A 24390-nucleotide genomic window follows, 5' to 3' on the forward strand; every position below is an offset into this window, starting at 1 on the left:
CCCCCCCCTCTTTCACCCCTTCTATCGATTGCTTTTAATGAATAAGTACTTCGAAGTTTTACGGATTTTAACGTACCCTGTAGCTTTTATTAATTTTTTTTTTTTTTTTTTATTGGCCCTGTTTGATTTTTGGTTTATGTTTTTCGTTAAGTGGATGGTATTTGTGCGCAGGCGCGATGTGGATGGTATTTGTGCGCAGGCGCGATGTGGATGGATTTTTCCAATGTATCCTTCAAGCAGTTTACTGCTCCAAGAATAAATATCTCTTAATTATAACACACTAATTTTATTATTAATGAAAGGTAATTAGCCTTTTGTTTTAAAGCTATGATTCTCAGAAAAAAAAATTATTTTTTACTTTATTTTTACTCTACTAAGTGAATTAATTTTTTAATTAGAAAATAAGATCGCAAATGGCTGGAAAATATTACTCTATGATAAGAGAAAAGGACTTAAAATCGTTGGTAACGGTTACCAAGGCAACAGACAGATGATATAAATCTAATTATAATATGGTTGCTATGGAATAGATTAAGGATAAGTAACTATGCTCTTTTGTTCATGTTCTGAACAAAATAGCATCGTATTTTTGAAAATGGCTGAAAGCATAAAAAATGGCGTCGAATATATCTTCCCTCGTCCCTTAAATTTTTATAATCCCCTTACGCATAATAACTAGGCTTATAAACTCGACATTCTCGAATACTAAGGAACAAATCTATGGATAGAAAAGTTAATTATTTTCGTCGGAATCCTTGCAGCAGGCAGCGATGCAGTAATTTAAATATAATCTCCCGTTCGTCCCCCATTCCCCCCCCCCTCAAAAAAGGGCAGAATTTCCCGTACCAGACATCAAGGAGGGATAGGTGAAGTGGATCGATAACTCGAGAAACATCTCTAAACTCAAACAGCCAGAGGCGACACAAGACTATTCCACCACCAGCGTCTACTCCACTTTTTCAGTCGTCTGTCACTCTTTGTGGTTTCTACCCCCGAACCCGCTGACTACACCCCTACAAACTCTAAGCAATAGTCGCAATAGAAGGGCAAAGTTCATTTATTATGGCCTGGCCGTCTGCCGTCCAGATAACTGCAAAAATATCCTATGAGAACGCTTCCATCTCTGCTCTCTCCCTCCCCCCGAAACATACATAGCGTCTGTTATCCCCCCCCCCCTCATTTCCTCCCTTAGTAAAAGCGTCATCAGACAACTTCCTGTTTCGACAAGCCAGCTGCTGGGACCATATGCCTATTGATCAAATGACTCATGCCAGGAGGTTTTCAAGAATGGATCAATCCCCTCTCTCCCCTTCCTTCTCCGTTCACCCCCACCTCTCCATCTGGCTAAGTGGAGGAATCCCTGCTACTGGTTGAGAACTGTATTTACATATTCGACTGTAAAGTCCCTTTGGCTGCCGTGTTTGTCTCAAAGTCTGATGATGCGGACGAGAGCGCATGCGTGCAAACGATTTGCAGCTGACGTCACTGGAATCGCAGATGCTGTGGATGGCAAATTTCTCTCTCTCTCTCTCTCTCTCTCTCTCTCTCTCTCTCTCCTGTTAGGTAGGCTGCTTTGTATCGTGAGAAAAATCCGAACGCGCGTTTCATCCGTACACGCCCACCAGCGCCACCTACAACATAAATGTCCAAGCGTCTTCGCTAATGAATAATCAAAGTTTAACATTTAAGGAACGATATTATTCATCTGACACTCTGTTGCGACTTCAACTCGGATAAAACGGACAGGCGCTCAGCACTCACGCGCCTAAATCTTAAGCAGGCGCATTCTTAAATAATGTAAACATTTTAAGAGCAGAGAAAGACATCCCCCGAAATGCGCGCAGCAGCCAGTCAGATTTCGAAGCGCCACCGAACATGCTCACTCCATCGTATGGTTAATCGCCAGAAGTGGTACACCCGTTACCATGGCAACAGTGGAAAACTCTCTCTCGTGCTGTCATCAGAAGCTGCATGAAAGCAATACAACCCTATGCGCTGGTAGATTCGCCTGTTTCCAAGCTACTGCAATCCCTCATTGCATCGATGTACATTAAGATACCTTGCGGGCAGTGGGAGGAACGCCAGTCGAAATAAATGGTGCTCGTCACCAACACAACAGCCATTTGTTACCTGGCATTTGAAAGAAAAATAAAAATAGGAAACGTACGGTATCACTTTCCCCTGGTTGTGATGTTTAATACAATAGGGTTCAGATCAACCGACAGACGTCGCTGCAGTTAATATTTGCTAAGATTTAAGTCTAAATTAATATACCTAATATGATCATTCAAAACCCTTTCCTCCCATTTTGCAAAGTTCATAGAGTTCAGATCATCCGACAGATCTCGCTAAAATTAATAAGTATAGTGCAGAAAAAGCAAAAAGCATTATCTTTCCTCAGTTAAGAACAACAGGATTCAGATCATCCGATAGGCGTCACCTCATATAGTAATTGTTATGATTTAAAGCTTATTAATTACCAATCTATGCTTAAAAATTTCTTTCCCCCATTAGCCAATTTAATCTAATACAGTTCAGATCATCCGACAGATGTTGCTAAATTCAATAACTGCTGAGATTGAGATTAACTCTAAAATTTAGCACTAATACACTTTCAAAAGAAAACTGCACCTATTTGTTGTTTGATATTTAAAAAAACGGAAACTTCTACTTTTTCCATTTGAGTTGTTTAATACAATAGGGTTGAGATCATCCGACAGACGTCGCTGCAGTTAATATTTGCTAAGATTTTAAGTCTAAATTAATATACCTAATATGATCATTCGAAACCCTTTCCCCCATTTTGCAAAGTTCATAGAGTTCAGATCATACGACACATGTCGCTAAAATTAATAACTACAGTGCAGAAAAAGCAAAACGCATTATCTTTCCTCAGTTATGAACAACAGGATTCAGATCATCCGATAGGCGTCGCTTCAGATGGTAATTGTTATGATTTCAAGCTTATTAATTACCAATCTTCTATGCTTAAAAATTTCTTTCCCCCATTAGCCAATTTAATCTAATAGAGTTCAGATCATCCGACAGATGTCGCTAAATTCAATAACTGCTGAGATTGAGATTAACTCTAAAATTTAGCACTAATACACCTTCAAAAGAAGACTGCACCTATTTGTTGTTTGATATTTAAAAAACGGGAAACGTATACTTTTTTCCATTTGAGTTATTTAATACAATAGGGTTCAGATCATCCGACAGACGTCGCTGCAATTAAGGTTTTAAGTCTAAATTAATACACCTAATATGATCATTCAGAACCCTTTCCTCCCATTTTGCAAAGTTCATAGAGTTCAGATCATCCGACTGATGTCGCTAAAATTAATAAGTATAGTGCAGAAAAAGCAAAACGCATTATCTTTCCACAGTTATGAACAACAGGATTCAGATCATCCGATAGGCGTCGCTTCAGATGGTAATTGTTATTATTTCAAGCTTATTAATTACCAATCTCCTGTGCTTAAAAATTTCTTTCCCCCATTAGCCAATTTAATCTAATAGATTTCAGATCATCCGACAGATGTCGCTAAATTCAATAACTGCTGAGATTGAGATTAACTCTAAAATTTAGCACTAATACACCTTCAAAAGAAAACTGCACCTATTTGTTGTTTGATATTTAAAAAACGGAAAACGTATACTTTTTCCATTTGAGTTGTTTAATACAATAGGGTTCAGATCATCCGACAGATGTCGCTAAAAATTAATAACTACAGTGCAGAAAAAGCAAAACACATTATCTTTCCCCAGTTATGATTTTTAATACAACAGGATTCAGATCATCCGATAGGCGTCGCTTCAGATAGTAACTGTTATGATTTCAAGCATATTAAGTACCAATCTTCTATGCTTAAAAATTTCTTTTCCCCATTAGCCAATTTAACCTAACAGAATTCAGATCATCCGACAGATGTCGCTAAAGTTAATAACTGTTGAGTTTGAGATTAACTCTAAAATTAGGACCAATAACAAAACTGCACCTATTTGTTGCTTGATATTTAAAAAACAGGAAACATCTTTTTTCCAGTTGAGTTGTTTAATACAATAGGGTTCAGATCATCCGATAGAGGCCGCTGCAGTTAGTAATTGCTAAGTTTCGAGTTTAAATTAAGTAACAGTTTAGTATGTTCCATCAAAATCCCTTTCCCCACTTGAGAAGTTTAATATAATATACACTGCCCTATCATTAATATCCGGACACCCCTCCATGGATGGGGAAACAGGTCCTATGCATGCAACACATCAGAGAACCTGCTATAAATATGCACACTGGACTTGGAACAGACAATTGCAAAAGTGGGCATGCAAGATGACACGTTCAACAGAATTGATCACCTCAACAAAAGCTAGATGCTGATTAAGATGGTGGAAGGACCGCGAATCCTGGACTGTAGAGCAGTGGAAACCAGTCCTATGGACAGACGAGTCGAGGTTCGCACTCTACCAGTCTGATGGCCGTTCCCTGGATGTGGTGAATTCCAGAGGAACAATTCCTTCCTGATTTTATCCTCACAACAATGAACTTTGGTGGAGGCAGTGTCATTGAATGCAGCTCCTTTCATGGTTTGACTTGGGCCCATTAGTTGTTATCGACAAAACCATGAATGCTGTGCCATACAAGGACATCCTGGACAATTATGTACTTCCAACATTATGGCAATACTTTGGGGAAGACCCATACCTGTATCAGCAAGACAACGCGCCATGCCATACTTCTCAGGTCGTAACAGAGTGGTTTGAGGACATGGATGTGGAAAAGTTGGATGCACGATAAGGTTGGCCAATTCAATCTTATCGGGCATCTTGAGCATGTATTGGATCGTTGAGCTAACCCAAAGAACAAGGTCGAACTGGTGGTTGCATTAAAGGCTGAGTGGAGAAAATATATCACCTGACAAAATATTAAATGACACAATAAAAACTCTTTTTTTTGTCTAAAGGCAGATGTCCGGATATTAATGGTAGGGCAGTGTAGTTAAGAACATCCGACAGAGGTCGCTAAACAATTAATAGTCTGGTGTACTGCATCAAAACAAAACAGCTTTTATTTGATATTTGAAAATAAATAATGGAAACATATCTTCCAGAGTTGTGATGTTTAGTACAATAAGGTTCAGATCATCCGATAGACGTCGCTGCAGATAATAATTTCTAAAATATCCCTTTCTCGATTTACTAAGTTAAATCTAATAGAGTTCAGATCATCCGACAGAGGTCGCTAAAGTAGTACATCAATCTGGTATACTCCATCAAAACAAAACAGCTTTTTTTGATATTTGAAAATAAAAAGGGGGAAGCATATCTTCCCCCAGTTGTGATGTTTAGTACAATAAGGTTCAGATCATTCGATAGACGTCGCTGCAGTTAGCAATTACTAATCAGATCATCCGACAGATGTCGCTAAACTTAACTTCTATGATTTCAAGTCTAAGCACCAACTACTAAAAGCCTTTCCTTTACTGGTCGGGTTTATGGAGGGAGATTTAGAGGTTTACCATATTCGGAGGAAGGGGTTGAGGGGGTTTCCCTCAAGACGTTCCCCTCAAAATATAAATTAGGCCAATAGCCATTATTATCATGGTTCACCAACTATTTGAAATGCATTGAGGTCACTACTAGTGTCCTCTAGCAAAACATCCCCCGATATTTCCCTGATAATACAGAAAATGGACACACGGAACCTGTGAGGTGCTGAGAAAGAAAACAATCCTTAACTCGACCAGTTATGCCCCAAAAACAAATGCTAACATAAAACTCGTTTCGCATCTACTTATCGGAACTTCTGATGCGGAACTGCTCTCCTCCGCGTGATCGGACGCTCCGCTGGGTCTTGACCTAGCGTCTATGACTACCGAAGATTTTTTTCATTCCAATGTTGCCACCCTCCCCTTACCCAGTCACTTCGAATTTGTCATAAAAAGCAATTTCTACAGTTTCGTTTTCTAAAATAAAATTAATTCCTTCTTTTTATTTTTTCTTTCATTTCTTCTCAGGAATGGTGCAGATTATTCGCGAGTGAGTGAAGAAACAACCATCTATTAGAAACACGTGACTAAATATCCGATTCCGATAGGATTATTTCCAATAATCGATAAGCCTAATGCTTTTTCCTTCAATGTTTTCGTGGTAAACTTCGAATGGTAGGAGAAATCATCGTTTAGTGCAAAAGCTTTCCGTTAGGGGGAGGGGGGAGGGGGATTACTAGAGTTGTTCTTTAAACCCTTAGTACGCCATTTTGTTTTTTTTTTTTTCTTTAAAAAACAGCAGTCTTAGCTACTGATGAAGACAATACAAAATGGAGTATCGAAGAGTACCAGGAAAGCGACTATCTTTGGAAACAGAACAATCCATTTACTAGAAGAGGGGTTGAAGGTTGAGGGGTGGGTTATCATTGGACTTAATATTTTTCTTATATACGCGTTCCAGGTGTATCTACAAATGCTTCCTACAATTGCAAGCTCGTGTTAGAGCGCATTTATAAATGACAATCATGATTGTATGGTGGTAACTTGACCACTTCGCGTGCCAGTGGAGCATTAATCTCTAACCTCCCCTCTCCCCATGCGCAGTACCACGAAGATGTGTAGAGGTAATAGAGATACAACTTTGGAACCAACAAAACGTGTTACCAATTTTCTCTTTATATCTTTCTCTCTTCCTGGATTTTGTTGTTCTTTTTTCCAGTGGTTCTCCAAAAGTTCTGGGCCCCTATTGGGCTGCAGATGTACTTCAAAGGTCAGAGAGCAAGGTCAAATTTATTATTAATATTAAAAAACGTTTTCAATGAAGTTAAAATTAAATTAAATATTATAAAATTTCATTAGCCTTGAGGACAAATAATTTTAAATAAGGGGCCATTGAGTGATGATCATCACTGTCTTACTCCATCTGTCTATCCTTCTAAGGACTTCGAAAACAGATTAATAACTTGATAAAAATATGTGAAAATACACTGGTGATAAAAAGTTAAGCCACAACCATAAAATTAGAGATTTCAACATTTATTCAACCGCCTACGACGGATGACACGCTTCTCGCCAAATCCAAATCCAGAGCTCTCATCATAATGTACTGGCAACATTTAAGGGTTCCTAGTCGTTATTAGGCACACCTGCTTAATGAGTAGGTACTTCTTTAGCTCTCTGAACAGCCTAGATTCATCTTGATGGACCAGACGTTGTTCCGAAAGCGTGATACAGGGATTATGGTCTATGTTGACTCAGTTGCTTTCATGGACCCATCTTGCCAGTTGCTTCCAGATAGGTCCATGGGACTCATGCTGTCTTTCTGGCCCTCCTATCAGGACCTGAGAATCGTCAGATCAGGACACGGTTTTCCAATCTTCCATTGTTGATGTTCCTGAGCTAATTGTACAAGTTGAGTCATACCTTGTCCATTCTGGCTCCATTTCAAGATAGGTGTACCTAATAATCTGACCACTCAGTGTACATGTACACCCAACTACCACTCATCGGGTCAGATTTTAGCCAAGAATCCATTTCACGATTATACATCAGCACTTTCCGTTCCAATTTCTAATCTTAGAAAATTATCTTAAACTGTCGTCTGTGCTGGGGATATAAAAATAACGCAGTATTCCCCCCTCCTTTCCCATCACCCTCCCAGCACTCCCCTCAAGACAACTTACAGAACACGTGGAAGAAGCAATCGCCTGGTCTCCCACCAGTAATTATCGTCTTGGTGTGTATAAGGTATCTATAGAGTGGCAAGCGACCTAAATCGAGATCTTTCTTCGGTGTGTAGGTGTAGCGTCTATTTTTCGCTCCGCCATTACGTACATGCGGCTTACGACAGCGTGAGGGACACGGATCGACGGAGAAGATCGGCGGTTCCCTAAAAAGATTTAAGTAACAGTGCAAGAAATATTTTAAGTTCGTCCTATTAACCAAAAGAAGTTATTAACCCTAAATTGCAAACCAGTGGGTGAAGGATCTAAGAATAATAACAGCCACTTCTTCGTTTGGTACAGCCACACTGAAATAATCAGACGATTTCGACTAGCTTAGATCGTCTGCTTACATTTCATATTACTTTAAATGTTTCGAAACATTGGGTAACTAAGCCTAAGAGAAGTTAATTTTTGAAATACTTTTGTATAAAGTTGGACGTCGATTATCCGAACGTCAATCATCCGAAGCTATAGAGGACTGTCAGCGCCACCTACTTGCTACAGTTAATAACAGCGCTTGCGTATGTGCCAGTTTATACCGGAATATTATCAGATAGAGTCAGATATTTGAGCAGCAGACCTCAGAATAGGATCGCGCTTGGCGTTTGAATTTACCAGACGTTCAGTAATTTCGAGAAAAAGGCTTAGAAGAAATTAATAGATTGCCAAATAAGAAGATGCATTAATTAAAAAATATATATCTGTAATTAATGATGATAATTGGAGGGCGTAGAGTTCCCCCTGGTGAATACTTTCAGGTTTTCAGCCAGCACACATACAAATGTACGTTTATGGGTCAGGGTTACATAGTTCCTCAATATCGCACCTCAATATCGCACAAAACAGGACCTCAATATCGCACAAAACATCAACCTAGAGTACCATTCAAGAACAGTTCGATCTTTCAATTATTTCAGTAATTGAAGCATATTGAATTATGCAATTAAATATACTGCATCTTTGCTGTATTGCACCATTATGAGCATGTCAGTAAATCTCATAATATAAACTAAATATATATAAATGTAAATAGTTCGTTTGCTAAGTCTTTCTGTTTTAGCGTGTCTTATATACTGAAAAATACGGTAAATACAATTAACAAATGTGCTTTCTAGTAAATATCTCTAATTTTTAAATTCTGAAAAGAGCCTTCTATTTAAGATTAGTCGTATACTCTGAGAAATACGGCACCTTTTCGTGAAGAAACAATATCGGTGCTGAATTATCAGGCCATGAAGGCTGTCTTTCTATATTAAGGGTACGACTTATATACTGAAAAAGACTGTAGTTTTATTTTAAAAAAGAATAATTCTAAAATAAATAAAGTGCTACTACAATTAATGGATCTGTTATTTTAGAATAAATATCTCCAATGTATATTTTTTAAGTCTGAAAAGAGCCTTCTTTTTAAGATGAGTTGAATACTCTGAAAAATACGGCCCCTTTTCGTGAAGAAACAATATCGGTGCTGAATTATCAGGTCATGAAGGCTGTTTTGCTATGTTAGGGGTACATCTTATACACTGAAAAAGACGGTAGGTTTATTTTTAAAAAAAACAATTTTAAAATAAATAAAGTGCTACTACAATTAACGGATCTGCTATTTTAGAGTAAATATCTCCAATGTATATTTTTAAAGTCTGAAAAGAGCCTCCTTTTTAAGATACGTCTTATACTCTGAAAAATACGCACCTTTTTTTTAAAGAGACAATATTGGAGCTGAATTCTGGCCATGAAGGCTAAGTTTTTCTATATTAGGGGTGCGTCTTATATACCGAAAAATACGGTAGTTTTATTTTAAAAATTTATAATTCCAAAATAAATAAATTGCTACTACAATTAACCAATCTGTTTTAAAGTATTTAAAGTCTCCAATATATATTTTTTAAATCTGAAAAAAGTCATAATCTGAAAAATACGGCACCTTTTCGTGAAGAAACAATATCGGGGCTGAATTATCAGGCCATGAAGAGTCGCTCATTAGACTGACATTGGTAACCCGGTTGTCTGTAGTACAGCACCAATTAACTTTCTCTGAACAATTGTCTCTTGCTTTTATGATTAACTTCACATTCATTTCCGGTGTTTTTCTCAAAGATTAAACGCTGTCCTTTTGTCATAAAAAACGCTCGTTATAGCGCGAGACAGAGCAGAGAACAGTTAGTTAACGGTGATAATTAAACCCGCCATGTTCAGACCTCGATGCATCGAGATATCTCCTAAGTCTCTAAAATACTGTTAAACTCCACAATGGTAACGAGTAGTCAGGAAACAGCCCCACTTTTCCGTCTCCCCCCCTACCCGCTACGAAGTGAAAGCACTTCCTTTAAGGCAAATGTGCACTTCGAAACTGTCTATTGTTAAGCAAGCTCGCGTTTATAAGTGGGCATCCGGAAATACAGCTTGTAGTTTTGCCACGATGTAATGCTTACTTAATCTCTTGCATACAGACCAGCTCTTTCCACTGACTGTGTCATTTCTACTGGACCATAACGTGGTCCCTGCACTTCCGTCTGCTACACCTCCTCCTAACTCTGATTAGCCACCACACCCACCCCATTCTTCCTTCCAGGGACGTTCATTCGTACAACCTCCAGGTGTAAGACAAGTTTAGAAGAGCTTATGGATATACATATTCGGAAAAAACAAAATTTTCACCAAAACAGACAAGGTTCCGATTTTCTCCGCTAGGCGGCGTCTTACCCCATGCGCGCAACACGATATTGAACTGATTTTGATACGAGCGGGCATGCATACCTAGAAAAAAATTTGCTTGACCAAAACAGGAAAACCAAGCTTCCAATTTTCGCCGTTAGATGGCGTACTAAAAAAACAAAACAGCTTACAGTTTTCACCATTAGATGGCGTCTTCCTCCTATGCGCACAAACAGGAAGAAATCGAACCGATTTAAAAAATGCTTTACCAAAACAAGAAACCGTGCTTCTGATTTTCACCGCTAGGTGGTGTCTTTCTCGCGTGATCAAAAGGAAGAAATCGAACTGATTTTCACACGAGCTTTCGGACACAAATATTCGGGGGGAAAAAATTCCTCACCATTCCTGTTTTTCTCAAACACAGGAATATTGAGCTTCCGATTTTTGTCGCTAGATGGCTTCTCCCCAGTGTGTGCAACAGGAAGAAATCGAACCGATGTTGTACTTCCAAATGCATTCTCTTATGAATAATGCATTTGTTTAGCTGTCTATACGATAGGGCAGGAGAAGCGCCTTTGGCGTGAGGGTCGAATTACGTAAGCAAAAATGCCGCGGGAAAAAAAAAATCCCCAAAAGAAAAAAGAAATGCAAATTGTAAGAAAGAGAGGGGGATATATTTCTTGAAAGCAATGTTTAAACAGCTGACCGGATCGTTTGTCTGGATACTCGGAATTGGCATTAGTTCGAAAAGTGTCCACCAGCTGGTGTCTGTCTTTGTAACGAGTGCAAAATCAGACTGAATAAATCCATCTCTCTCTCACCTGGTCCCACAATATCTATTCTTATAATTCTAAGATGCAATACACACTCAGTACACGCTGTTGCCATAGCAATCGGAGCTAATTCAAAGTCATAGTATGATTAAGGCTAGGGCTCTAGGGCTGAAGGGCTCGCTCGCAAAATTTCACATAAATCTCCAAATCATAAACGGCTATCAAAATAAACTCAAATGAGCATTTGTTAACAAATAACTCAAAAAAAAAGTTCTAACATCTTATCCTGTTAGGTTCTGAGCTCTCAGGTAAGTAAACACACACAACAGTTTATTAGAGTATTATAAACATTGGACAAGTCATCTTTATATTTCCTTATCCGACAAAGCACCTCAAGGTCTTTCATCAGTCATGTACTTCCTGATTCTCGATGGTTGCCAAGAAGTAGAAAACTGTCCCAATATAATGAAAAATATTTTGATCTATTAATTTTGTCAAGCAGTGTATAATTTCTTGCATCACTATTAAAAATATTCCCCATCCCCCGTACACTTAAAATTATATTAAAAAATGCATTTAGGTTACGCCTAACTGTTGCAATACAGCTGGACGTCGATTATCCGAACGTCGATCATCCGAACCAATAGGAACGCATGCGTATTTCACGTGATTTAAAGCATCTTAGCAATAAACGTACGTAAGTAACAACTGCGCTTGCTTCCATTTAGACATCAACAGAAAAAGAAAGTTCCAAAAGATGTTATCTACCATGTCTACAAGATAATGAAAAGAAAATGACAAACGATTACACAAAATACAGAAAAGTCGTGCTTTATCTTTCCGCCTTAACTATATTTTCTCTTCTTTCTCCTTGCTGCAATGTACAGAAGAAACAATTTCTTCGGCGTTCTGTTCCTTTCATGCAGCCTCATCCTGATCTTTTCGATGCGTGCGGTGGCTAAAACCTTTTCACTATTCCTTGTCCAAAGTAGCGTCTATAATCGATAATCTCAGAAGAGAACTTTTAGAGCAAAAGCACGCGCACATAAAAAGATATATGCACCTCGCTTGATTTTCATTTCTTTTCGTATGAAATTCACCGGACAAAACATCTTCAGGAGCAGATTCGAAAAGGGAAACGAAAGTGACTCTTGACAAAATCTTTTAGAACGCATATGACTCCCATTAGAGGGAAAATCCTGAGGAGATTCGCGGAAAATCAATCGGACAAAAAAGGAGGGACGAAAGTGAATGTAAACACTTCAAAGGAGAAATTGAATTTTGAAAACGAAATACAATTTTGTGGAAAAAAAACAAAGTGGAACCTTGAAAAGTGGAAACAAATTAAAAGCAACTTTCAAATGTAAAAAAAAAAAAAAAAAAATTCAAAGCAGCTTTTAAAATGGAAAAAATTAAATGATGAAATTCAAAAACTGTTTTAGAATTTTTTTTTTAAATCGAAAATTTTGATTTCAGGAAAAATGAAACAATATTCAAACGATGAATTTTTAGCAGATTAAAAAAAAATAATTAGATTTCAACAGTGCATTTTATAAATAAATAAATTTTCTATTTATACTCCGGGACAACCAAACAGTCAGAGGAGTTCGCAAGATACACAGAATACAAGGAACAGCACCGTAAACGTTAGTATAATTTGAAAATGCGGCTGAGAAAAAATTTCGAAATTTGGAAAAAAAATTAAAAATTTAAATCATAAATTTACTATAAAGCTCCTTGCTGAAAAACTCATAGTAGAAATTGAGTTAGTTCAACAATGAAAGACCCATTCTGAAAGTGATTGAAAGCTCATTATTGAAATTGACTCAGTTTCATTGTTGAATGGCACTGCTGAATTGTGTTAGTTTCATTGTTGAAAAGCTCATTACTGAATTTTACTTATTTTCATTGTTGAAACTGACTTAGTTTTACTGATGAAAACCCCCTTGCAGAAATTGGCTTAGCTTCATGTTGAAAAACTCATTGTTCAAAAAACTGAATATTGAAATTGACTTAGTTTTATTGTTCAAAACCCATTGGAAAATTTACTGTTTCACGATGAAAAACTCATTGTTGAAATTTACTCTTTCACGGTTGAAAAACTCATTGTTGAAATTTACTGTTTCACTGTCAAACCCATTTTTGAAACAGTTTTATTGTTGAAAAACTCATGCTTAAACTGACTTAGTTTCACTTTGAAATCTCATTGCTGAAATTGATTTAGCTTCACTGTTTAAAAACTCATTGTTGAAATTGACTTAGTTTCATTGTTGAAAAACTGTTGAAATTAACTTAGTTTCACTGTTTAAAACCCATTTTTGACATTGACTGTTTTATTGTTAAAAACTCATTTTTGAAACTGACAGTTTTATTATTAAAAACAACGATGAAATTGATTTAGCTTCACTGTTTAAAAACTCATTGTTGAAATTGACTTAGTTTCACTGTTAAAAACCCATTTTTGAAACTGACAGTTTTATTGTTGAAAAATTTAACGCTGAAATTGATTTAGCTTCACTTTTTAAAACTCATTTTTGAAATTGAATTAGTTTCATTGTTGAAATTGACTTAGTTTCATTGTTGAAATTGACTTAAGTTTCGTTGTGAAATTTATTTAATTTCATTGTTGAAGAACACATTGTTGAAATTTATTTATCTTCACTGTTGAAAAGTAAAATTGACTGAAATTGACCCAATTTCTAATTGTTAACGAAGCTTTGTCAGTAATTTTGGGGAAATTAACAGAATTTGAAAACAAATTTAGGCAATATTGACAGAATTTGAAAATCAATTTTGGAATGACTAACGGAATTTAAAAACGAATTTTAGAAAAATTAACAGAATCTAAAAAATGCGTTTTAGAGAAATTGGTAAAATATAAAACATTAATAAAATTCAGAAAAAAAAATCATTGAAAAAGAAACTAACAAAACTCGCAAATTTTGTATACAATTTGTGCAATTTTTATATGAAATTTTGTACAGTTTGGACAACATTCACTAATTTTGATTAGATTCAGAAAAAACTTACTTTAAAAATTTGAAACATTTTTCGGATAAATATCATGAGGACAATAGCGTTGGCACGTGATCTTTGTTCTTGTTAATTTTCAAAATGAAAGCTATGGCAATAAGAGTATAAGATGCGAATGGTTTGAATTTCACGCGACAGAACGTGCTGCAAATAACAAAAATGCATCGGGTTACGCCGGGCTTGAATTTCCAGCAGACGAACGTAAACAAAGACAGCAGACGAAATAACGGTTAGTGGCCTACGGAAACACAGAAGCCATTTTTTTGGTAACCAAAATGGGCGTACGTGTTTATTTATTTGTTAAGGAAGAGCTACAGGAAGCCCTGGGACGCTAAGGCTACCAGGACGGATTAACAACAAACAGAAGCCTTTAGAGAGTGTAAGAGGATCGGATCCCTGAAATGATACCCCTAACAATACCATATTGGTAGAGATTGAATATGAGCATAAGTTTAGCTAAACAATGAATGATCCAAATTAACATCATTACTCTTTTTTCAACTGGGTGGTGATTCGACGTCATTTTAGTCTTTCGCCCTATAAAGTCGTAAGCAGTCGGCGTACACTGGGTCAGTCTGCTAACCTAATCTTCAGCCTGCATTTATGGGTCAGGTGAAACCCTTGGGCTCAAAGACAAACTGCTAAATATGTCATATTTTTCGTGTTTGCAAGCATTGCACGTTGACGTGCAGAAGAACGCAAAATTTTCAACGATTTTCTAAAACAGATATTAAAATTTTTATCGCTTAAAAAGCTTTCGAGTATTTTATTTATTATCAGATTTATGCGCTTTTTATAGTAAAAAAAAAAAAAAAATCATTGTTTAAATTGATTTAGCCTCATTGTTGAAAAACCCCCATTGTTGGAATTACTTAGTTTCGTTGTTGACAAATGCGTTATTGAAATTTACTTAAATTTCCTTGTTCAACATTGGGAAATTGAGTTAGTTAAACAATGAAGGATTCATTCTGAAATTGATTTAAAGCTCATTATTGAAACTGACTTAGTTTCAGACTTGAAAATATTAATTGATGAAATTGACCTAATTGACTTAATTTCGTTGTTGATAAATTCATTATTGAAATTTACTTAAATTTCCTTGTTGAAAAGCTCATTGTCGAAGTTCACTTAAAACTAACTGTTTGAAATTTACTGTTTGAATGTTGACAAATTCATTATCGGAATTAACTTGGTTTCATTGTTGACAATTGATTAAAGAAATTTATTTAAATTTCCTTGTCGAAGTTGACTTAAAACTCGCTGTTGGAATTGAATTGACTGTTTCATTGTTGACAATTCATTATCGAAATTTACTTAAATTTCCTTGTTGAAAAACTTATTGTTGAAGTCCACTTCAAACTCATTGTTTAGGTTATTAAAACTGATTGTTGGAATTGACTATTTCATTTTTGACACATTCATTATTGGAATTGACTGTTTCATCATTGACAATTCATTCTTGAAATTTACTTAAATTTCCTTGTCGAAAAACTCATTGTCAAAGTTGACTTAAAATCATTGTTGGAATTGACTGTTTCATTGTTGACAAATTCATTATTGGAATTGACTGTTTCATTGTTGACAAATTCATTATTGGAATTAACTGTTTCATTGTTGACAAATTCATTATTGGAATTAACTTAGTTTCATTATTGACAATTCATTATCGAAATTTACTTAAATTTCCTTGTTGAAAAACTCATTGTTGAGGTTACTTAAAACTGATTGTTGGAATTGACTATTTCATTTTTGACACATTCATTATTAGAATTGGCTGTTTCATTGTTGACACATTCATTATTGGAACTGACAGTTTCATCATTGACAATTCATTCTTGAAATTTACTTAAATTTCCTTGTCGAAAAACTGATTGTCAAAGTTGACTTATAAATCATTGTTGGAATTGACTGTTTCATTGTTGACAAATTCATTATTGGAATTGACTGTTTCATTGTTGACAAATTCATTATTGGAATTGACTGTTTCATTGTTGACAAATTCATTATTGGAATTAACTTGGTTTCATTGTTGACAATTTATTAAAGAAATTTATTTAAATTTCCTTGTCGAAGTTGACTTAAAACTCGCTGTTGGAATTGAATTGACTGTTTCATTGTTGACAATTCATTATCGAAATTTACTTAAATTTCCTTTTTGAAAAACTTATTGTTGAAGTCCACTTCAAACTCATTGTTGAGGTTATTAAAACTGATTGTTGGAATTGACTATTTCATTTTTGATACATTCATTATTGGAATTGACTGTTTTATTGTTGACACATTCATTATTGGAATTGACTGTTTCATCATTGACAATTCATTCTTGAAATTTACTTAAATTTCCTTGTCGAAAAACTCACTGTCGAAGTTGACTTGAAAGTCATTGTTCGAATTAACTTCATTATTGAAATTTACTTAACGTTCCTTGTTGAAAAACTGATTGTGGAAATTGAGTTAGTTCAACAAAGAGGAACCCATTCTGAAATTGACTCAAAGCTCATTATTGAAACTGACTTAGTTTCAGTGTTGAAAAACTCATTGTAGAAATTGACTTAGTTTCATTGTTTAAAAATCCATTGTGAAATTGCCTCAATTTCTAATTGTTGACGCAGCATTGTTGGTAATTCGAAAGCTGTTAACAACCTGAAATGTACAATATTTTGAGTAATTGCGATTTTAATGATGGAAATGCACACTTTTTTTTTGTTTGTTATGTCGATGTTTTCATGTAATAAATTATTTGAGGGAGTTGTAATCGATAATTTCCTTTTAAAAATTACCTTTCGGAGTTTACTCCTTTTTTATAGATAAAAGAAAATCCCTTCCATTTATGCCCCTGACGCACCTAATACGCTAAAACAGAGCCCAGCCTTGAAAAAAAAAAAAAAAAAAAAAACATTAAATGAATTGAGGGGAGAGGCCAAAAAACTACTGCAAGCCACTTATTCTCACGACACCAACAGGGATCCCGGGTTACGACGTTGGACCTTTTCAATCTCCCCCAAACCACCCTCTGCCACTGATGATCTAGACACGACTGGGCTGGCAAAGTAGTCTGGGTACTTAAGAACAGCTCTTTACCCCCTCCATTTATGCCCCTGACGCACCTAATACGCTAACACAGGGTCTGAGGAACACGGACACACCCCGTACTGAAAAACGGCATTCCTGAGATCGTCATTGAACGCCGAGCAGCCAGTTCTGAAGCTCGGGCCCTTACAGCGCACACTAACACAGTTTTGACCCTCCGCGGGTTCCCGTGAATGGAGATAATCGATAGATCCCCCAACACACCTCTTTGAAGGTATGTTTACATCCCACCAAAACCAAGGAGTTGATCAACATGTTGTGCGGGGGGGGGGTCAAAATTGAGGAGTAAAATATCTTTAAGTATTCTATAAGTTCAAAAGGTTTTCAGTCAAAACATCCATCACTTTGACAGCTATTTCCACCCCCTCCCCTTAATTTCATTCAGGGCCGAAACCTTTGTAATACGAAGAGTGCTATCAATTTTCCAAAGTAGTGAATGAAATGGAGATTGACAATTAATAAAATCGCCAAAAATTGCAATTGACAATTAACATAAATGAAACTGACAATGTTGATTTCATTTATGCTAATTTTAATGTCGAATTTTATGTCAATATCATTTGTGTTAATTTAATGTCAATTTCATTTATGAAAATTGAACGCAGATTTTATTTTAATAAAATGTCGATTTCAGACAAAATTTAGCTCATGTAATGCCAAACGATGTATAATTACAGCTGAGTATTAAGGAAATAATATCACACGAAGCACGCATGCGCTTTTTTTTTTTTTTTTTCTACGACGGCCGAATATGGCCTCCCACGTTAAGTAAACGTTCACAAGATGTCAAATAACCATTTATATCTATAAAGACTTATCTGGAGCTCCCCAAACGAAAACTGCCATCATTACAGTTCCCGGATGATGACGTCCAGACAAGCCAAACTCGGTTAACATTATTTTTATCACTTTTGCTCTGATGCTGCGCGTTCTGCATCTCTACCCGGACTCACCCCGAGCCTAAGTGACTCACAATAAAACAGTAATTGGCCCTGCTTTTTTTTTTCCTGATATTAAGACTTGATAGCTGTTGAGGTAAATTATTGAGTACCCACCAACTCCTTTGATACGCGGAAAGCATCAGTGCATCGTGCAGGCCCTCGTGAGGCCCCACGTGACTCTACTACGAAGGAGCTATAATCGAATCAGGAAGCCATGCGCATAAAAACATTAATGACTACAGCTTCGATGAATGCGCAGAAAATTACGAAAATATAACAGATATTTGTACATTTTCGTCACACACGCATGCGCAGTATAATGTTCTCTTTTTATTTGACATTTCCGATAATTTTAGTTCGGATCGAATAACCTGAAATCATTTTATTTCAGGATTAATAAATCGAGAAGGAAATATTATGACGTAAATCCCATTGTTGCCGAGCGGGTCGTAAACAATTGTTTGATTTTGCGTTGTTTTTATTTTTCTGCGAAATTTTATTGTTAATAAATTCTTATGCTAAGTACATCGTTTGGTTCGAATTTATGTGACAATTTTTAATTCTACGAAATCTTATCTGTGAAATCTACAACAATCTACATTGTTGCAGAGCAGTTATCAATTGTTTAGTTTTGTATTGTTACCCTTATCTATGAAATGTAATGAATCCCCTTCCCCCCAAAAAAACAAAAAAATTATGATTGAAATAGCATAGTTGCCCAACAGTTATCATTGTTTGATTTTGTATTGTTATTCTTATCTATGAAATGTACAAAAATCGCGAAAAAATGTTATGACGTAAATCCCATTGTTGCCGAGCGGGTTGTAAACAATTGTTTGATTTTGCATTGTTGCTATTTTTCTGCGAAATTTTATTGTTAATAAATTCGTATGCTACGTACATCGTTTGGTTCGAATTCATGTGACAATTTTTAATTCTACGAAATCTTATCTGTGAAATCTACAACAATCTACATTGTTGCAGAGCAGTTATCAATTGTTTGATTTTGTATTGTTACCCTTATCTATGAAATGTAATGAATCCCCTTCCCCCAAAAAAAACAAAAAATTATGACAGAAATAGCATAGTTGCCCAACAGTTATCATTGTTTGATTTTGTATTGTTATCCTTATCTATGAAATGTACAAAAATCGCGAAAAAATATTATGACGTAAATCGCATTGTTGCCGAGCGAGTTATAAACAATTGTTTGATTTTGTGTTTTTATTATTTTTCTGCGAAATCTCTTTTTTAATAAATTCGTATGCTACATACATTATCGTTTGGTTCGAATTTATGTGACAATTTTTAATTCTACAAACTGTTTTCTATGACATCAACATAAAACTGGAAAAAATATATTATGACGTAAATAGCATTGTTGCAGAGCAGTTATCAATTGTTTGATTTTGTATTGTTACCCTTATCTGTGAAATATACATAAATCTAGAAAAAATATTATGACGTAAATTGCATTGTTGTCGAACAGTTACTAATTGTTTGATTTTGTATTGTTTCCTTTATCTATGAAATGTACAAATATCGTGGAAAAATATTATGACGTAAATAGCGTCGTTGCCGACCAGTTATGAATTGTTTGTTTTCGTATTGTTATCTTTATATATGAAATCCACATAAATTGCAAAAATAAATAAATAATAGTGACGTAAATCTCATTGTTGCCGAGCGAGTGTTGCTCAGTTGTTTGATTTTGTATTGTTACTGTTTTTTTACGAAATCTGATTGTTGATAAATTCATATGTACAGTACATACATTATTGTTTGGTTCTAATTTGTGTCAATTTTTAATTCTACTGAAACACAAAATGTCATTGTTGATAAATTCGTATGCTACATACGTTATCATTTGATTCGAATTTATGTCAATTTTTAATTATGAAAGACATAAAATCTCATTGTTGATAAATTCGTATGCTAGATACATTATCGTTTGGTTCGAATATATGTCAATTTTTAATTCTACTGAAGCACATAAAATGTCATTGTTGATAAATTCGTATGCTACATACATCATCGTTTGGTTCTAATTTATGCGTAAATTTTTAATTTTACTAAAATACACGAAATTTCGTTGTTGATAGATTCGTTTGCTACATATATTATCGTTTGGTTATAATTATGCGCCAATTTTTAATTCTACAAAAACACAAAATCTCATTGTTGATAAATTCGTATGCTACATACATTATCGTTTGGTTCTAATTTATGTGCCAATTTTTAATTCTACAAAAACACAAAATCTCGTTGTTCATAAATTCGTATGCTACATACATTATCGTTTGGTTTAATTTATGTGTCAATTTTTAATTCAAATAAAACACAAATTATCAATTTAAAAATGATTTCTGTAAATATTTAATGAAACTCAAGCAGCAAAATTTTTGGAATAAAAGCTAAAAGTCATTATAAACATCAAGTGAATCAGACGATATATTAGAAACAAAATAACAATTTTTTCAACCAATTTTGGTTCACCAATATACGTTATCTGGTTGCTACAGAGATGAACAACTGGGTTAGTCTGTGATACTTAGTAAATGAAGCCAACAATTTCCACACAACTGACCCCAAATTCTTCGATCCCCTAATCCTGGTGAATTATGCCATCAATGTAGACTACGCCCTACAAAAAATTCTCTCACTCCTTTTTATGACTGACAATTTATCTGCGGATTAATATTTATTTAAATCTCGAATTTTATTCGATTTTAAAAAACAAAATAATTATTCATAATTTCTGAACAAAATGAAATGTAAATTATGGTGATTCAAGACGAGTTTTTAAGTCATCATGAATTTTCTTTAATGGAATCCAGGTCAACCTACGGATCTGGTTTTCAGGTGTCGAGTGCAGTCGGAATATTAGCGACAGAGGTCAAGGATAGTTTGTAAACTTATAGATTAAGTATGTTACCGAAAAGATGGAAGGAGATAGAAGGAAATTGGCTTTTTGGGGACGTTGGAGATTGTAAATTGATGGAGGAGGCAAGCAAAAAAAATCGTAATGCAATTAATGTTGAAATCCCCTCTTTGAAGTAACCATCTATAAAAATCCCATCAGCAAATTAACTCGTCTGGTTAGAAACCCCTTAACCACTCTTTCCCTCCCCCTACAACGTCTAATTACCTCGCTAATTAGTTGTTGCCCAAGATGCAGGTAGGGGTCGCCACCGAAGACCCGTTGCTCGGTTCCATCAAAGCGAGTGGTGTCTGCTTAGAGAAATTATGAAAATTATCGGGTGCGAAGTCACAGAAAACTGCTGCCCTCGATTATCCCGAGACACTTCTACGCATGCGCAATGGACATTACCGCGATGGCCTTGCCCAATTGATGAAAAAGTGGTCCAAACCGATGCAGTTTTGCATCTACAGACAGGGGCTACGAATACTGTTCCCCGCACCCCTTAATTAAGCTAAGGTCAATGAAAAAGGTTAAATTCACTTACCGATCATGAGTAGGGACACCGTAAGGTGTTCCCGTCCAGTGGCCTTCAGAGCTCCAAGAACGGTTCCCACAATGGCACAACACAGTCCCACAAACGCAATCATCACAATAAACCACCGTATGCTGACCGTTTGGGTCACCATCACACCACAGCAGTGCTTCGGCTCTTCCGTCTCGGAGGCGGCATGTCCACCGAAGGCCGGTGCCCTTCCAGATGTCCGTAACCTGTCCCTTGGCGGGAAGGGACGGAAACCGCCTCGACCTCTGACCGACCTCCGTGGAGTGGAGTGTGGACACGAGGGTAGGACTGTTCCCGGGGCTCCGCAGATGGGTGGTACGTTGTGGGACATCGGCGGCGGCGGCGGAGGGTAGGAGGGTGGGGGTAGACGTCTGCCGCCGCCTCCCCTATCCGTTGTGGGAGGCAGGGTGGAGTATGCCGGGGGCATGTGAGAGTTCAGAATATCCGGCAGCATGTCGCCCGTTGGTCCCGCGTCGACGTGCGCGTCCATATTAGTCCGTCTGTCGTTGCCATGGCGACCGCGGGTACCACCTAGTGGGTCTCCCCTGAAGTCCCCGAGTCTCCTCTGCTGTTGTTCCGTCGGGGGAACGGCACTCGGGGTTTCGGTCGTCTGCCGCGTCTGGCCCGTGGAGTCGCCCAAATTCGTCCCTCTCGCCATATCCTCAGCTGGCGAACCTCCGGGGTTGCGCGGGGTCAACCCTACGGCTGCGTGACAGGAAGGAGTGTTCGCATCCACTCCCTCGGGGGGGTATTGTTCGGGCGCTCTACATGACGAAACCACTTCACTTCCTTTGGCGCATGCAGACGACGACTTCCAGTTCGTTTGCTCACTCGCCTCGCTTCGGGGGTGATCGGGGGCAGCAGTGATCGATCGACGATCGGCAGCAGACGCTTCCACGAAATCCTCGGTGTCCGAATAAAACACACCTATGCGCTGGACCGAAGTGGTGTGGCCATTGGGGTTGTCGGCTGGGGGAATCGGAGGGCAGTTAGGCCTAGCAACAGACGCAGCAGCGAATCTTTGCAGGCCAGCAACGCTGTTTTCGAGAAACTGGTTTTCAACACGCCCAACAATATCGCCGCCGTCTTGCAAATCCGTGAGCCTGGTACAGCTCTGACCTACTTCACAGTCCGGAAATACAGCGACTCTTGGGGTGGACACACAGCGACTGCGATCTCTAGTTGGCGGCTGAAGGGCAGTGTTCGCTCGATTGTCTTCTGCCGCCTTGCCGCGACCGAAATTCTTGAGGAATCTTTCGTGGCCGTGCTGTTTAAGACGAAGAGGCTTGAATCTGACGAACGCGGACGAAGCTCCGACACCAGGTCTACCGGTATTGCAGGATACGCGATCCGAAGCTCCACCAGAGCGTAGCAACGTCGTGGGTTTCCCTGAAACGTGGCATTGCGCCGGTGTTGTCGGCAGCGGAGGACACTCTTCGCCACTTTGCGTACATGCCGGATCGGAGGAGGGGTTCACATTGTCAAATATCCCATCGTCGACGTTCACACGGTCGCCCTGAACTCCGTCATTTTCGCCATCAAAAGCTTCGTTGTCAAAGCCAACACACTCCGATGACGAAGACGCTTGTGTGCTTCCTCTCACTGACGCTGACACTGGCGTCTGATTGGTCGGCGTGCAACTCGTCTGCTGCTCTGGGGGCGCCACCTGGTTTGCGTCGCAGGAAGCAGGTGTAGGAAATTGGCCGGTAGGTGGTGGCGTACTATTGTCCGTAGGCCGAACGGCTTGTTCGTACAAGTTCATGTTGATGAGGGATCAGCCCGGCCCTGTAACATAAAAAAATAAATTAAAATCTGAAAGGCAAATATTTCTTCAAAGTTTAAATGGCCCAAAAGTATTTAACGTCGAAAATATTGCTCTCGTGACCTTAACCTTTGACCTTATCCTGATCATGCGCGTTGAGTAACACACGAATCATTCTTTAAAAAATCATGACCGTCAGAAGCATGGTTAGCCTTATTATGAAGCCTCACTGACATTGATTGGGATCAATATCAGTGAGATCAAAATGTTTTAATATTTTTAATAATTGAGTATGTACGAGACATTACCGATGAGTATTACGAACCCGGACAGCGTTTCCGTCCATTCCGATTACCGTTTTAACCTTGACCTTTGACCTTTTTTTTTCATTCACTGGTCGTAATCATGCGGATATCGAGAAAACAGTCAAAAAACCGTGGTCTTGATCAAAATAATCATTGGCAATATCAGGGGCGCATTAGGAGGGAGGGGGCGGCTTATTCACCCCTTTAATCATGCGTATAAGTGCTCCTAGGTCTATCTAAAAAAAAAAAACTGAAAAACTTGATTGTCATGTCCCCACCCCCCTTAAGATGAAAAAAAAATCCTTTGGATCCAAATGGGCCCAAAGAATTCAGCTTGAGTATCTTGAGTTCGGCATGGAATTTAATCATTACTAGACAATTGTCCAGGCAGTCAAAGGTCAATGGGGTCCGTATTACTAAAGAAAGAAACTCGGGGGGGTGGGGGGTACTCTCCCTCGATACGATTAACACGTCTTATATAAAAACGGGCAACCATAACGACCGTTCTTCTGATCGCAGCCCGATCAGCAGGGCCGTAAATGGCCCGTGTTATTTCCCATCCTGTGACCACTTTCTGCAGTTAATAAATCACCCTTTCAAGATGAGGCTTCCACTCATCCTAAGGCCAGCTTTTTTTT

The 24390-nt window shown here is 37.5% G+C and overlaps 1 protein-coding gene across 1 annotated transcript in view; it reads right to left on the reverse strand.

Moving 5' to 3' along the window:
- LOC150084086 (uncharacterized) overlaps positions 1–23295 on the reverse strand; it is a 68768-nt gene extending 45473 nt beyond the window's left edge. Inside the window, exon 1 of the mRNA XM_090375886.1 lies at positions 21668–23295. Within this exon, the coding sequence (XP_090232012.1) occupies positions 21668–22343 (676 nt within the window). The 5' untranslated portion in view covers positions 22344–23295. The remainder of the gene's footprint in view (positions 1–21667) is intronic.
- Between the last annotated feature and the right edge of the window lie 1095 nt (positions 23296–24390).

Source organism: Mastigoproctus giganteus, chromosome 6 (genome assembly GCF_048544385.1).
Source record: "Mastigoproctus giganteus isolate SK-2022 chromosome 6, ASM4854438v1, whole genome shotgun sequence".
NCBI lineage: Eukaryota > Metazoa > Arthropoda > Arachnida > Uropygi > Thelyphonidae > Mastigoproctus > Mastigoproctus giganteus.